Raw genomic sequence first — 15,697 nt, 5'->3', positions numbered from 1 at the left:
TTACAGTCAGTGTACCATCAAGAAGATTCTGAAGGTGTTATTTTACATAAAATATTGCTTTAAGCAACATTTGCATTACTGCATTATTTATTATGAATTACTGATATGGAAGTTACATCCATATATGATTCGGATCTGAATGTGAGAGACTGTGAGAGGTTTGCTGTTTGCTTTTAATACATAGCATATTATATATAAAATGTATGTCTGCATGTATGTCAAATATATAGTCTCCAAAATGTTGAGTTTACAGGAGAAGGCAAACATGTTATTAACTTTGAATGGAAGTCAATGTAAAAAAATATAAAAAAATTTTTTTTAAATAAATAAATAAATAAATAAATAAAAAGTCTATTCCAAGTAATTTAGAGAATTTCTTTTGGTCCATTCATCCAGAAATGAAATAAAGATTATATTAAATAAATGATAAAATGTTTTTATTGGACCCATTTTTTATTCCTCTTGTAAAGTTTCTGTTTTTAAGATCCAAGGTTTTTGTGCCAGCAACAGTTTTGAGCGGCAGTAAACATTTTAGCACAAGTGAAAATGAAATCTGCTTTATTGTGTTTATAACTCCAAATAAAACGCTGATATTAGAATAAATACTAACAGCATTCATACCATCAGTCGTGGTTTTCAATCACTGTGTTCATTAGAACATCCTCAAAGTTCTCCTCATGGAGTCTAGTATTATTTATAGTTCTCATCACATCAACACCTGGTTTGATAAATCAGTGCTTAATGATGGTAAATCAGGTGGAATTGAACACATCTACGCTGTGCTGGCGTCTGAAATCTGGAACCAAGCATTTTTCTTCAGACTAGCTCACAAAATATCTGTTCCAGCTTCAACCTCAGGAAAATGTCTGCAAACATTAGCTAAGATATTATAGTATATATACTGTTTGCCCTCTCGCCCACACCTACGTGTTCCGGAAACGTATATAAAAAGGTGTACCTTCGCTGTTCTTGCTGAAGTTCAGCTTGATGAGGGACTTGGCGTCGAGTTTCTGAAAGGGAAAGAGAGAAGCCAATTAGTGACGAGGCACAGGGTGTTTGTCAGTGTGTGTAAACAGATTATGTCTCAGTACAAGTGTTCTCACACAACCCACTGAAAATGATCCCGTCACACCGCGGCATCATTTTAGGCTGAGTCACATCCACACACACCCGCAGACGTACACGAGGACATGTTCAAAGGTGGTGTTATTGCCAGCTCATTAAGTGAGCTTTCTGCTTGTTCAGTCAGAGGTTGGCCTTTGCGCTGGATTCCGTCCATTTGCTAATTAGATCACGGTGGTAGGGTGAGAGAGGTGGGCCGTATGGCTTACAAATTTTTATTACAGCAATTTTTTTTTCAGTAATCAGAACAAAAACATTATGCAGACCAATACACACCAACATATGGTCTTGAGATGAGAACAACTCCAGATATTAGAGGTTTTAAAGACGAGATCACATAGCCATACCTACAACTAGGGATGCACCGATACGACTTTTGCTGTTTTGCTTATCAGTCGATACCCGATACAGATACCAATGTCGAATAAACCATATATTTCACCATGTGGGAGAGACTTAAGGCATCAGGCTTGACTGAAATTCGAAGTCGGTGAGACCCAAAAAGAGCTAGCAGATCCTTCCTTCTTGTCAGATGTTTGCAATGATATGTGTATCATGTCTGTAAATTACTCTGATCCTGAGTTATGAAGTCTAGAATACCGACGGTGAGGGAATCGGGTTCAGTGAATGACTCGGTCGCATGGATCCAGCTAATTTTGTTAGTATCAGGGCCGATGTCTGATCCTAGTATTGGAGCATCGGTGCATCCCTACCTATAACACCATATTACTACTGCCCTAGTAGCACGCCTCCTAAAAACATTGGACCTTTGCGAAAGCGCTCCACCAGATTCACAAACACTGCGTAAACACCAGATGTATTAACAGACCGTGTGTAAGTTAATGGATATTGATGGTTCACAAATTGGGTGCATGTGTACATTTCTTAACAGTTACAATAGCGTTACCATAAACCACGCCCATGAATGACAAATAACCTCTATAAAAGAAAGGTCTTGGATCTCTACAAAGAAACTCTTATTTTCATTCTATCGATTTGTTGCTCACTTAAGGGAACTTGGTTTAGTGAGGCTTACACTCTGTAGACAGTGCAAACCTTGAGCCACTCAGAGAGATCGCATACAATTGCCCGTAGAGTTGGTCCTGCACTGCAGGAGCTCCGTCAAATCCGTTCATTTTAAAGGAACCCAAACCCAAGTTAGGAAAAAAAAAATTTGAAGGTGCACGACAGTAAGTGGAGCAAACACGTGGGCCGCAAGCACTGCAATTCAGTCATTTTTGGCATGTGACATCCTTGCCCCATCAATGCCTTAAATATGAACGTAGCTTAAAACTCCCGGGACGATGCTGGGATCAGTTAGCAATCTCCTGCTGGAATGTTCCAGTATTTACAGAGCCAAGCATGGACAGGTATGGTGATGGCGTGGGATCTGGGGGACTCCTTTCTCAAAGTTTTCTCTACAATGTTGAATAAATACAGGGCAACTTTTATAATGAAATAATCCATATCGATCAAGCAACTAATTGAACCTAGTAGGAAACACTTGCCTTGTACAGGCTGCTGGATGTTGCATTGAATTACAGGCTGTATTAGAAAAAACATTTTTAAATGTTATTTATTTATCCGTTATAATATAGCACTTAATTTATTTGTTGAAATAATTTTATTCATTCAAATAATTTGTGAATTGTGCATTACAAGTAATGCAAATATTATCATGCTTTTGAACATAGAGTCTTTGAGAACATTCTAATGAATCTCAGTATTTACCCAAAAAAGGCCCATTAATGAGGAACAGATAAGGATAAAAACATCATTACATCACAGTTTCTACCAAACACAGTATCTGATAAAGTCTGGGAGGCATTAAAGCCAATACTTGGCTAAGCTATATTGTTAGACCATATATTTAGGCAAAGCAAAGCTTGTAAATGTCTACTGCAAACAGTATGAGATCCCACCACTGACATTGAACACACATGCCTGGAGCGGTGGGCAGCCATTGCTGTGACGTCCGGGGAGCATGGAGGATGAAGGGCCTTGCTCAAGGGCCCAACAGTGGCAGCTTTCCGAGCCTGGACATCAAACCCACAACCCTGTCATTAACAGTCCGGTGCCCTAACCGCTGAGCCACCACTGCCACCTGTAAAGGCTCCACTACCCTCACAGACTCAATGATTATATCATTACAGTTGGGTTAACAACAGGCCTCTGTGGTGTTATGGTGACTTAACCCACGTATAAGTGGTTGACCAAAAGAGGGTCTTGTGAGTCTTGGTTCCTCCCAAGGGAGTGTGCCTTGCCATTGTCTCCGTCACATATTTCATTTGTTTGGTTTCTTTTTGTCTTGTTTCCAGAGTTCTGTAAAGCTGCTTTGTGAGTAGGCTGTAAAAAGCACCATCCGAATCAAACTGACTTGACTATAATGAAGCTAAACGCCGCAGCTCTAGGAGATTGAATGAATCAGCAAAACTGAAAAGAATGTGGGTCAGAGTCAGAATGCATCAAGTTCTCACATTCATCTAGATCTAGGAGCAGTTAGGCCTCTGATGCTAAGCGGCCGTGGCAGGTTGGAGCTGCTGCTGCTGCTTCAGCTTTCCTACTCTGGTCTGGCTGGTCGATAAATACCACTCTGGCCTGGATCTGAAGAATGAAAAGGTGCATCCGTGTGCCTAATGATCTCTGCATCACCAGCTAATGAAGACTGCTAAAACGTCTCCTCCAATATAGCCGGTCACTTGACACGCAGAGTGCTGGTGTCTCAGGCAAGACTGTTTCTGGCATGTCTCAGAGTTTTCACTTTAAGACAAATTATTGTTATTACTCAGTGCCGGCTACAAATTACTCGGTATCTGAACAGCCAGTAATAAAGTGTATGGGTCCAGTCCGTCACAAAGCTCCCTCACTGCTTGTCTCATCACACCAAACACACACACTCCGCACCCTGCATATACTTACCTTCATCTATTCCAAGTCTATGCAAACAGTGATGTAAACATAGGACACACATTATTAACCTGTACATTTTAAACAGTGCAATAATGCATATACAGTGCAACTATAAAGGAATTATAATAATTATTATTTATATATAATTATAGTTATATATATAATTAAAGGAATTATAATTTTATATATATATAATTAAAGGAAAATTCTGAGGTTTAATTGGGAGGCAAAATAAAGTGGGAAATTAGCATTTTCTTCCCCAACCAAAGTTACATACTTCAGCCTGCAACTTTTAATATTGAATAAATTAATTCTGCGGCACTTTTATGATTGATTACTCAGCAACAATCACTATGAATTATGTAAGTAAGAAGCAGAACCAACAGTAACTCGATTCACTTTGTGTCATGTTAGATATGGTACGATACTATTTTTTTTTTTTTTTACTGATACGGACATCCACAAATCTGCTATTTCTTCTTTTAAAATCTACTTCTCTTCCAAATTAACTGTTTATAATTTTCCATATTTCCATTTTGGTGGATGCTCTCATCCAGAGAAACCATTTAAATCATGTTGCACAAGAATGTAGTGTTAGTAGTCTTGCCCAAGGACTCTTATTAGGTAGAGCATGGTGGGCTTGGGGATGCCACAGGGAAAGCAAGTGTTACCCACTGCACTGAAAACCTTCGCTTTGGAGGAGTATCTAAAAGTAGACTGTTCTGCCCAAACAACTTCAACACTCCACTACCCCTAGGCTAGATCTGGCCCAGGATTGGATGGGATCCAGTGTTTTGTTTTGTTTTTTTTCTTCTTCCCTCCGACATCTGATCCAGTATTTTCTGCTGAGATCAGTCCGACACCAATACCCATCAATACAGACTTGCCATCTCTACTTTACGTTCTATTGGGCAGCAAACAACGGTGTGATCTATCTGGTTTGTGGTATAGGCCCAACATTGAAACTGGCGACTGGATTAACGCCAGTCTACCCGCCTAACTGGCACTGATGCGTAGCAGAAAGGTTCAGGTCTTTACAAGAGGAGTAAAACTACTGATGCATTCTCTGTCCCAAATTTAGAGGTTTGCTCTGAATCTTAATCACATTGTGTAATGTGGTACTGAAAAAGCCTGAAATAGAAGCAGTGTTGAGAGAGAGAGAGAGGGAGAGAGAGAGAGAGAGAGAGATGCACACAGACTGGTAGCACTTCAACATTCAGTGTAGAGGAAGACAGCAAGCATATGGCCAGTGACTAGAGACGTCCCGATCCAGTTATTTTGGCCCCTGATCCGATCAGTGTCTTACTGCTGGCTATCAGGGTCCACTGCGATCTTTGAATTTCTATAAATATGGTCATACAGTTTCCATTAAAGAGTTTATTCTGATTTTGTGAGTAACTTTCTACTAGATTTATTTTAAGCACTTCTGTGAGGATTTGTTTGAACTCCCCAACTCATCCCAAAAGTACTGGCTGGAGCACAATCATCATTCCAGAGAACACCGTTAGTCAGTACCACCGCTCCACAGCTCAATACCGAGGGGGGGCCCACACCGGGCATTAGGCAGCATGGTGCCAATAGGTTCATGTTCACCTGCTCCAGCAAGTCCTATTCTTTTGGCTGTAGCTCTCTACAGGGACTAGACAAGCTGTGTATTTGCACTTGAACAACAGATGTAACTTATAGTAACTAAATGCATTCATGAGAAGGTGTGTCCACAAACATTTGTCAAACACAGTCATTCTGAGTGTCCTTCACCGCAGTAAAACTGCTTCATGCACCGTGTGCGTGAGCGATACCCGATCCATTATAGTATGCCTAGATCAGATCACATCTCTACCAGTGATGGAACCTCACTCACACATCTCCTGAGGCCACACTCTTCATCTTCAGCCTGAATCCCTCACTGCCACATTTTCAGGACGGTTTCTTGTGTAATCAGAACTCAATCGCTCGCTCAGCACTGGGTCTAACTGAGCCGATCAGTCAAGTGCCGGTCACCTTCTCACACTCAGTCCACAGCCATGGGAGACCCCCATGCCTCCCACTAATAGAACTCTGCTCTCCACTCACACAACAGACTGAGGACATGTCAGATGTGTGGCTGTGCCGTCTTTATCCACATGCCCCGTGCTCAGTCTGTGTGATTCCACTGCAGCTCTGCACCCATATTAAGAGAAGTGGCAGTAAAACTCAAATTCATGGTTACGGCGATTAATCTGCAGTTCACATGCATCCCGAAACTTTCCTAGTTAAATTAAATTAGCTGGCAACTAATTTAGTCGTCGATTTTAGTCGACCAAGTCAATTAGTCATTGCATTCCCTATGAGAAAATCTCAATTAAATCTGCAACATTTATATAAAAGTTAGTACTTTTGCATGGGGTGGACAAATGTCCTAAACTTGCTAAATTACAATTAAAACAGATCTGCAGAATTAATAACATCCAGGAATTTACATTTATGGAATTTGCCTGAAGCTCTCATCATAACCAACACTGGAATTATGTTACACAGGTAACAGTCTCTCTGAACTCTTACTGGTATAGCGTGGTGTTATCCACTACACTACACTACATAAAGTGTGAATGAGAAAGGGATCAAGTCGTCTGACCAGCCAGATGTTTCCGTTTTCTTGCTTACATTTACATTTAAGGCATTTCGGAGACGCCCTTATCCAGAGCGACTTACAAAAGTGCTTTGCTATTTACCCAAGAAAAACTTCAGCTAGTTTGAATAGACTAATAATTCAAAGATCCTCTAAGTTTAGACTCTACTAAACACAAGTCAGTAAGGAGACCACACTCTGCTATTCGTCCAAGTATTCTCAAAAGAGGAGGGTCTTCAGTCTGCGTTTGAAGACAGCGAGTGACTCTGCTGTTCGGACACCCAGGGGAAGTTCGTTCCACCACCTTGGTGCAGGACAGAAAAAAAGTCTGGACGCTCGTCTTCCGTGGATTCTGAGGGATGACAAGCCAAGCCGTACATGAAGCTCCAAGTGAAGAGAACGCAGCAGTGGAGAGACATGGCTGAATTTAGAAACACTGAAGACGACCCGTGCTGCTGCGTTCTGCAATAAGTTGCAGGGGTCTGATGGTGCGCAGAGGGAGACCAGCCAGAAGATAGTAGCCGTAGTCAAGTCTCGAAGTGATGAGAGACTGAACGAGCACCTGGGCGCCTCTCTAGAGAGGAAGGGTCGAATTCTCTGGATGTCGTACAGGAGAAATCTGCATGGCCGATGAAGAAATTAGGAATCACCCTTCTCTTATCAAAGCTAAACACATGCCAGTGAAATTAGACTGTACACAGACGAAGATCCAACAGCTGATTAATAGACGTTACTTCTGCCATGGCCTTCTGGCTTTCGGCCTTATGATGTGAAAGACAGACAGAACCCTGAACAAAACAGGAACGAGAAGTTGCCCAATATTAAAGATTTCTCAGTTAACACACTTCTTTGCAGAGTTGATGGAACCAGTCACATAATTTAATATGAAAAAGCCGTTTTTTTTTTTAAATAGCTGGATGGAAACATGGCAGTAGACATCTAATACAGTGATCCTGTCCTGCAGTTTTAATGTAAAACGGATGAAGCAAACTGCAGACCCTAAACGTCTTGGTTGGTTGACTGCATTTGTGAAAAGGAGGGGACGAATAAACTGTATAAATATAGTTTTTCAGTAAACAACTATTTTAATTAAGTGGTGGTTTAGGGTGGGCTGGGAGCTGCAAGAGAACACCACCATGGATGGTTTAGCGGTTCCTGAGGACAGTGTTGAGAAGCACTGGTCTAGAGAATACTAAAACTAGCGCTTGACAGTCCTGATAAATAACACCATACAACGCTGTTAACTACATTTTAGATGGCCAAATATTTGTGGACACCCCTTCTAATCAATGCCTTCAGCTGCACCCATTGCTGACACACAGCTTGCTTGTCTAGTCATTGTAGAGAAGTACAGCCAATAGAATAGGACTCATTGGAGCAGATCAGCATGAACTTATGCTTAATGCTATGTGTATGCAGGAGGGGCAAAAAGCCCCCCAGCATTGAGCTGTGGAGAGGTGGAACTGTGTTCTCTGGAATGATGGGGCTTTATCCAATTTTCTTTCCTTGGATGAGCTTGAGAAGAAAAGATGATGTGGGGTGATGTGTGATCATCCAATATCCTGACCTTACTAACATTCTTGTTGCTGATTGCAATCAAATCCTTACAGCAATGCTCCAAAGCCTTCTTCCCTGGATGGTAGAAACAGTTAAAGGTGTTCTAACTAAAAACCCAGAGAGCTTTAGGGACCCTTAAATGGCCATTTGTTGTTTTGCTGCGCTGGCCGGCTAAAGTGGAATGTGCCCGCTACGACGGATATCTGCTCACACTCACACACTTTCTCACACTCCGGCACGAGCATGTGGCTCAGCACACAGCTGCTACTGATGGTAACACAGAAGCATGCCTGTCTGTGCTGGAGGTAACAAGTTCAGACATGTCCACAAGACTCCACCAATCATTCCCAGTACCTCTCTAACCACCTCGCTCACCCTCCCATTCCCTCTCCTACCAGACCAATCCATCAAGAATGCGTCCGATAGTACAGTCCCAGCTGTGTGTGCACACGCTCACCCACCCACCCACATAAGAACATGCCCTGACATGTAGAGCAATGTCCAGAGGCAGACCAAAACAAACCAACGTGTAAACACACGTGGATACATGGAAACACAATGTCCCACTTCTTACTTCTGTTCATTCTTATTTGCACTAGATATTGAATATTTACTTTGCCTTGAGATCACATTTATGCTGCGTTTACTTCACCTTGAGTTCGTGTTTACGTCGCCTTGATTTCGAACAATTAAATATTATATTTAATTGTTTAGCCACCTTGAGTTCGCCTCGAGTCCGCCTCGAGTTCGCGCTTGCGCTGCGTTCACTTCGCCTAGAGTTCGCGCTTGCGCTGCGTTCACTTCGCCTAGAGTTCGCGCTTGCGCTGCGTTCACTTCGCCTAGAGTTCGCGCTTGCGCTGCGTTCACTTCGCCTAGAGTTCTCGTTTGCGCTGCGTTCACTTCGCCTAGAGTTCTCGTTTGTGCTGCGTTCACTTCGCCTAGAGTTCTCGTTTGCGCTGCGTTCACTTCGCCTTGAGTTCTCATTTGTGCTGCATTTACTTCGCCTTGAGTTCTCGTATATGGCGTACTGAGTTTGCGTTTCTCAGTCACCGGCTTACCCTTTCACTCTCCCGTGCCAGAGCAATATACACACTCTCTCTCAGCTATAGTCTGCTATACTTGGCTTTCTGTCCTTAGGTTTCCAGCAACTCAAATCAGGATCAATATAATAACTCAAGTTCATATTCAACTGTCTAATTTTTTTTTTGATAACCATGGTTTCCAAAGTAGCCCATAAACACATCCCACGAGACAACTTTGACCATTTTTGTCTTCTGAAACTCTACAATTACAAAGGTGGAGGTACTCAGATGAGGGTGGGGTGGTATCACTTATTTTTAATAATAAATTTTAGCTCACAAAAAACTCACAGCGTTGTCTTATTTTACAGTTTGTGGGTTGGTAGACACTCCAGATACACAGACGTAAGCACAAGCATGGATGAAGTGAGTTTTTCATAATACGTGCCCTTTCAAACAGAACGGTTTACCCTGCCTTAGGTTGAGCCCCACTCTCCTCTACTACACACAAAACTATACCAAATAACAGAAATCCTATTGCATTACAGCGTCGGCTTGCCATACAGGTAGAATACACACACACACACACACACCTCTCCTTATAATCCTAATGTCCTCTGTAAATTAAAAGAATGGCAGTGTGTGTCCAGTAGACTGATAATACAGCTCTAAGCCAAAACCAGTACTGTAAAGCATCATCCTGCATTTAGAGGACACTAAATATATGATGCAACAAACAATTAAGAAAAACTGGCTGTATGTGATGTAACTGTGCTGTACTAGTCACACTAAAACTCCACTGTAAGCACCTTTTTTCTCACTTTTGTACCGAACACAAAACAAACTGTGCTGTCCAAACCAAACAGTGACTTATGTATCCTTATACCACCAGCCTCACTACCACTGACTCAATTTACTGTCAAAACCATCAGCACATTACTCAATTACTATTATAACAGCGACCCTAACATGGTTTTATTGGAACACTTCCAAATAATTGTATAATATAAAAGCCCAAGAAAATCGACATGTACCGAATCAAGCTACTCTAAAATTCCAGAGAAAACATAATGCAGGCAGGCGCAACGCTTGTTGCTCAATCACAGTGCAGGGTTGTAGGTACAATGCTTGCGTCCATTTAACTGCCGCTGTTAGATGGGCCCGGAGTGGCTAAGCTGTCTAATGTGCTACCATGATGGACCATGCTGCATTGCCATCAGCGGCCAGAGTGTGAGAGCGCACAATTAGCCATGCTCTCTCCGGATGGGTACATGGCGCCCTCTCCCCTTATCATTGTTAAGCGAGGTTGGCCAGCACAAGTGTCTGTTAGATGGTGGAGCTGGGCACTTTCCCCTGAGCACATCGGCGACTGTAGTTCAAAAATAGGTGATGATGGCATCACATGTACCTTCTAGGGGGAGCTATGAAGGGGTGGGTTAACTGGCAGTACCAAATTGGGGGGTAAAAAGGGAAAACAAACTAAAATTATATATATATAAATATATATGCTATTATTGAGCCCTTGAGCAAGGCCTTTAACCCTCTCAGCTCCAGAGGCTCTGTATCACTGTACAAGTATAGACGCATAATGTAGAATACTAATTATTAATGAACTATTAATACCACCTCACCACCTCACCATACGTCAACGTTCTCCTGAACACACTGTTCAGATCTAAGTATTATTCTCTGTGTTATGTAACACTCATGCCCTCTCCCAAAGCTCTCAAACCAAGCTTGAGCATCAAGTGGAGTCAAGCGGCCTCTAGTGGCCGATTGTGTGCAATGCATGCAAGATAGTACAAGAATTTAACTTCACTTTTATGGCTGCCTTATCATATGTAGTAATTCAACATCCCAGTGCTGTGCTCCCCATTGTTTTAATATGTAAAGAATATGATTAAAAAATGAAACATAAGCTGTACTGATACGTGTTGACAGGAACTGCATTCTAAAAGCATTTCCGCAAGCCGACCCAGTTTACTACGATCAATGTGAACATTTCTTTAGGTAATGTAAGGTTAATCGTGCTACTGCATTCTTAGGAGGCTTAAGAGCTGTTACAGCTTGTGAAATAAGAAATTCTTCTTTGAACTCTTAGCTTACCTCCCCTGAGATGGGGTTCGTTCCAAACTTCTTAATCCATGGAACTATGCTCCTGCCGAGGAGAACCGAACAAATTAGTCATTTTATGTAAATCAGACCAAATACAATTACAAAATGACTCAAAGATCAGAGAGTTCATTACAGGCATTACACAAGCACAGCATAACTGTAGCATAGCGGTAGACGTGTCAAAACCCAACTAATATATATATATATATATATATATATATATATATATATATATATATATATATATATACACACACACACACACACACATACATACATACATACACACACACACACATACATGAAAAAAATATTTATATATTATATTATATATATTATTATTATACATATATAGTATAAAAGTGACCACAATATACTTGTTATTATCCATGCTGTTCTACAGTAGGACAGTCATTACCATTATATCAGAACTCTGAATTTTGATTACTGTGTAATCATGAACCTAACAGTAATAAAACATACAGATTCTTTCAACACTTCCAAAACATGTTACAGGAGGAAGACTTATGGAGATTAATAATTTAAATTATTATTATTATTAACAAATAATAAACAGAATAAAATGTGTGTGTGTGTGTGTGTGTGTATATGTGTATATATATATATATATATATATATATATATATATATATATATATATATATATTTATTTATTTATTATGTTTTATGTATGTGTATGTGTTTACTTGTTTATTTTGTTATTTTACATCTGTGCCTTATCTTTTTATTATTATTATTATTCATTTTTTATTATTTTTAATCTATTTTATATATTCCATCTTGCCCAGGGAAGCAATACAGTAATTAAACCCCTCAGGCTCAGGTTTCAGCCAGGTGATCAGTGTACTACACAGAATAGGACTGATATTGAGGACAGGATACTGAGAGAAGTGTACTTACATTAGGTCAAAGACCACACCTTCTGAGGTGCACATGGGATACTCAAAGGGTTGAAGAGACAAACTGAAGGAGCACAAAAAGAAACGCAAGTGAGAAAAGAAACCAAACCCTTTCCAAAATACACTATGTAGACAAAAGTATTGGGACATCTGTTCATTCATTAACCATTTCTACTGTCCAGAAAAGGCTTTCTACTACATTTTGGAGTCACTGCTGTGAAGACTTGATTGCATTCACAAACCAGAGCACCACAAAGGTCAGGATGTTGGGTAACAACTACCCCACCTCATCCCAAAAGTACTGAATGGCGCACCTGAAACTATCATTTCAGAGAACAACATTAGTTCCATTAGTGCCAATAGGTTGATGTTTATCTACTCCAGAGAGTCCGATTCTATTGAAAGTACTTCTCTACAGGGTCTAGACAAGCTGTGTGTGCGCGCACACGCATTTGCACATCTGTGTCAGCAATGGGTGCAACATAAAAGCAGCTGAAGCGGTGTCCGCAAACATTTGGACATATAGTGTGTCTCTGTGTTAGCCCTGTTAGTAAGCTATGCACTGACAACTTTATAACAACTGACACCGATGAGGATTCACATCCATGCGGAAGTGATGGAAGTGAAACACACCAAGGGATCCAACTCACCTGCAGTGATCAAAGGGTAATCGTCTGAAATTGGCCTGTGGGATTTCTGTAGATAAAAGAAAAAAAGCTCAATAAGTGTCAAATTAACTCATAGGCGTTTCACTTCCCCCAAACCAGCATCATGTCCCAAATACACACCTGTTTTCTTTCCTCCGTAGAAATGTGTATATTCTGTACAGGTGATGTACCTGAAAAAGGCAGAAATAAAACAAATAACGTTAAGTATGAGCATAATGATCACCACGTGCCTCTTTCCTCATAACGACAGCTCTCCAAATATTTGTGGCCATTAACACACTTGTCTTTTACCTGGACAAACTAAAAAAAAAAGTGATTCACTCCAGGAAGATTACAATAAGAGAAGATTATTCATATCTACTAGCCATGAGTTTTACCATCTAGTATCCTGGACGACATCCTATAAACATCTATGATTTCATGTTTTCTCAATTTGCATGTTTTTTCATGTGTGGAAATTAGTATTATTTTATTCTATACCTCTCCAGCAAAAACTAACAACGGCATACCATTTATGTCTTTATTATGTGTACCTTTATTCTTAACCAAATGCAGAGTGTATAGGATTTAGTTTTAAATCAGAAGTACCGCGAGGCCAAACACTGATTTTAATATGAGGAATTTAGTGACAAGGGATCTCAGTTCATGCTTTTGCCAAATGGTTGGATTTAGTCAGATTTTATGCTCAAGCTTAGAAAATATATGGACCAAAACAGTGATCAGTCTGGGTGGGTATTGGCAAAAAACACTGAATTGTGAATCTAATCAGACACTGCGACAAAGCCTGAAACAGTTTACCATCAAACTGTGTGCTGTGATGATGGTAACAGTGGGGTAGTAGAGTGCTTGAACAGATTGTGGCTCCAAACCCTGGTCCTGAAGTAACGTTACCCACTACCCTACTTGTTTTCTCTGCATCATTCGTATTAATATAAAACAGAAGAATGTTTTCATAGTTACAAAACTTACTTTTCATGGATAATGGCTTGCTCTTTAAGTGTTAAGTGAATGAAATCAGCTTAAATTAAATGTTATTTGTCACATACAGGTATTTAGGAGCACTAAAACGAATAGGGCAGTTGGTGACGTTACTTCTTCTTTTTAACTCACACATACACTCACATACAGATAAATATGTACATATGTATACATACATTATATATATATATATTTATATATATATTTATATAAATATATATATATATATATATATATATAAATATATATATATATATATATAAATATATATATATATATATATATATAAATATATATATATATATAAATATATATAAATATATATATATATATATATATATATATATATATATATATATATATATACACACACACACACACACACACACACAGACACGCACTTTCATCTGTATATATATATATTTTTTTTTTGCTTATATTTCTATATTTTCATATATAGAAATATATTTCATATATATATATATATTTTCTTTTTAACTTAAAATTAACTTAAATGTAACTTATTCTATTTTTATTTTATTTTTCTTTTGCACTTTACTTCATTAAGTTAAGGTTTAGTTAAGTTTAAATTTAGATCTTTATTGTATAGCTTGATGTGGGCAGACTGTCAAAAAAGCATTTCACTGCAAGTTATACTGTGTATTACTATGTATGTGACAAATAAAATTTGATTTCATTTTGATTTCATTTTAAAACACTCACTCACTCACTCACTCACTCAATCACTCACTCAATCACTCAATCACTCACTCACTCAATCACTCAATCACTCACTCAATCACTCACTCACTCACTCACTCAATCACTCAATCACTCACTCACTCAATCACTCAATCACTCACTCACTCACTCACTCACTCACTCACTCACTCACTCACTCAATCACTCACTCACTCACTCACTCACTCAATCACTCACTCACTCACTCAATCACTCAATCACTCACTCACTCAATCACTTACTCACTCAATCACTCAATCACTTACTCACTCAATCACTCACTCACTCACTCAATCACTCACTCACTCACTCACTCAATCACTCACTCAATCACTCAATCACTCAATCACTCACTCAATCACTCACTCACTCACTCACTCAATCACTCACTCACTCAATCACTTACTCAATCACTCAATCACTCAATCACTCACTCACTCAATCACTCACTCACTCAATCACTCACTCACTCAATCACTTACTCACTCAATCACTCACTCACTCACTCAATCACTCACTCACTCACTCACTCAATCACTCACTCAATCACTCAATCACTCAATCACTCACTCAATCACTCACTCAATCACTCACTCACTCAATCACTCACTCACTCAATCACTCACTCACTCAATCACTTACTCAATCAATCACTCACTCACTCACTCAATCACTCACTCAATCACTCAATCACTCACTCACTCACTCAATCACTCACTCAATCAATCACTCACTCACTCAATCACTCACTCACTCAATCAATCACTCAATCACTCAATCACTCACTCAATCACTCACTCAATCACTCACTTACTCAATCACTCACTCACTCAATCACTCACTCACTCAATCACTTACTCAATCAATCACTCACTCACTCACTCAATCACTCACTCAATCACTCACTCAATCACTCAATCACTCACTCACTCACTCAATCACTCACTCAATCAATCACTCACTCACTCAATCAATCACTCACTCACTCAATCACTCACTCACTCAATCAATCACTCACTCACTCAATCACTCACTCAATCACTCACTCACTCACTCACT

The 15,697-nt window shown here is 39.7% G+C and overlaps 1 protein-coding gene across 1 annotated transcript in view; it reads right to left on the bottom strand.

Moving 5' to 3' along the window:
• Positions 1 to 15,697, bottom strand: part of ppil2 (peptidylprolyl isomerase (cyclophilin)-like 2) — a 64,218-nt gene that overhangs the window by 47,800 nt on the left and 721 nt on the right. Inside the window, exons 2-6 of the mRNA XM_072664368.1 lie at positions 13,040 to 13,089; positions 12,902 to 12,947; positions 12,253 to 12,315; positions 11,323 to 11,374; positions 959 to 1,010 (exon numbers count right to left, since the gene is read on the bottom strand). Coding sequence (XP_072520469.1) covers positions 959 to 1,010; positions 11,323 to 11,374; positions 12,253 to 12,315; positions 12,902 to 12,947; positions 13,040 to 13,089 — 263 coding nt within the window. The remainder of the gene's footprint in view (positions 1 to 958; positions 1,011 to 11,322; positions 11,375 to 12,252; positions 12,316 to 12,901; positions 12,948 to 13,039; positions 13,090 to 15,697) is intronic.

Source organism: Salminus brasiliensis, chromosome 20, assembly GCF_030463535.1.
Source record: "Salminus brasiliensis chromosome 20, fSalBra1.hap2, whole genome shotgun sequence".
Classification (NCBI taxonomy): domain Eukaryota; kingdom Metazoa; phylum Chordata; class Actinopteri; order Characiformes; family Bryconidae; genus Salminus; species Salminus brasiliensis.
This window is presented reverse-complemented; position numbering and strand designations above follow the sequence as displayed.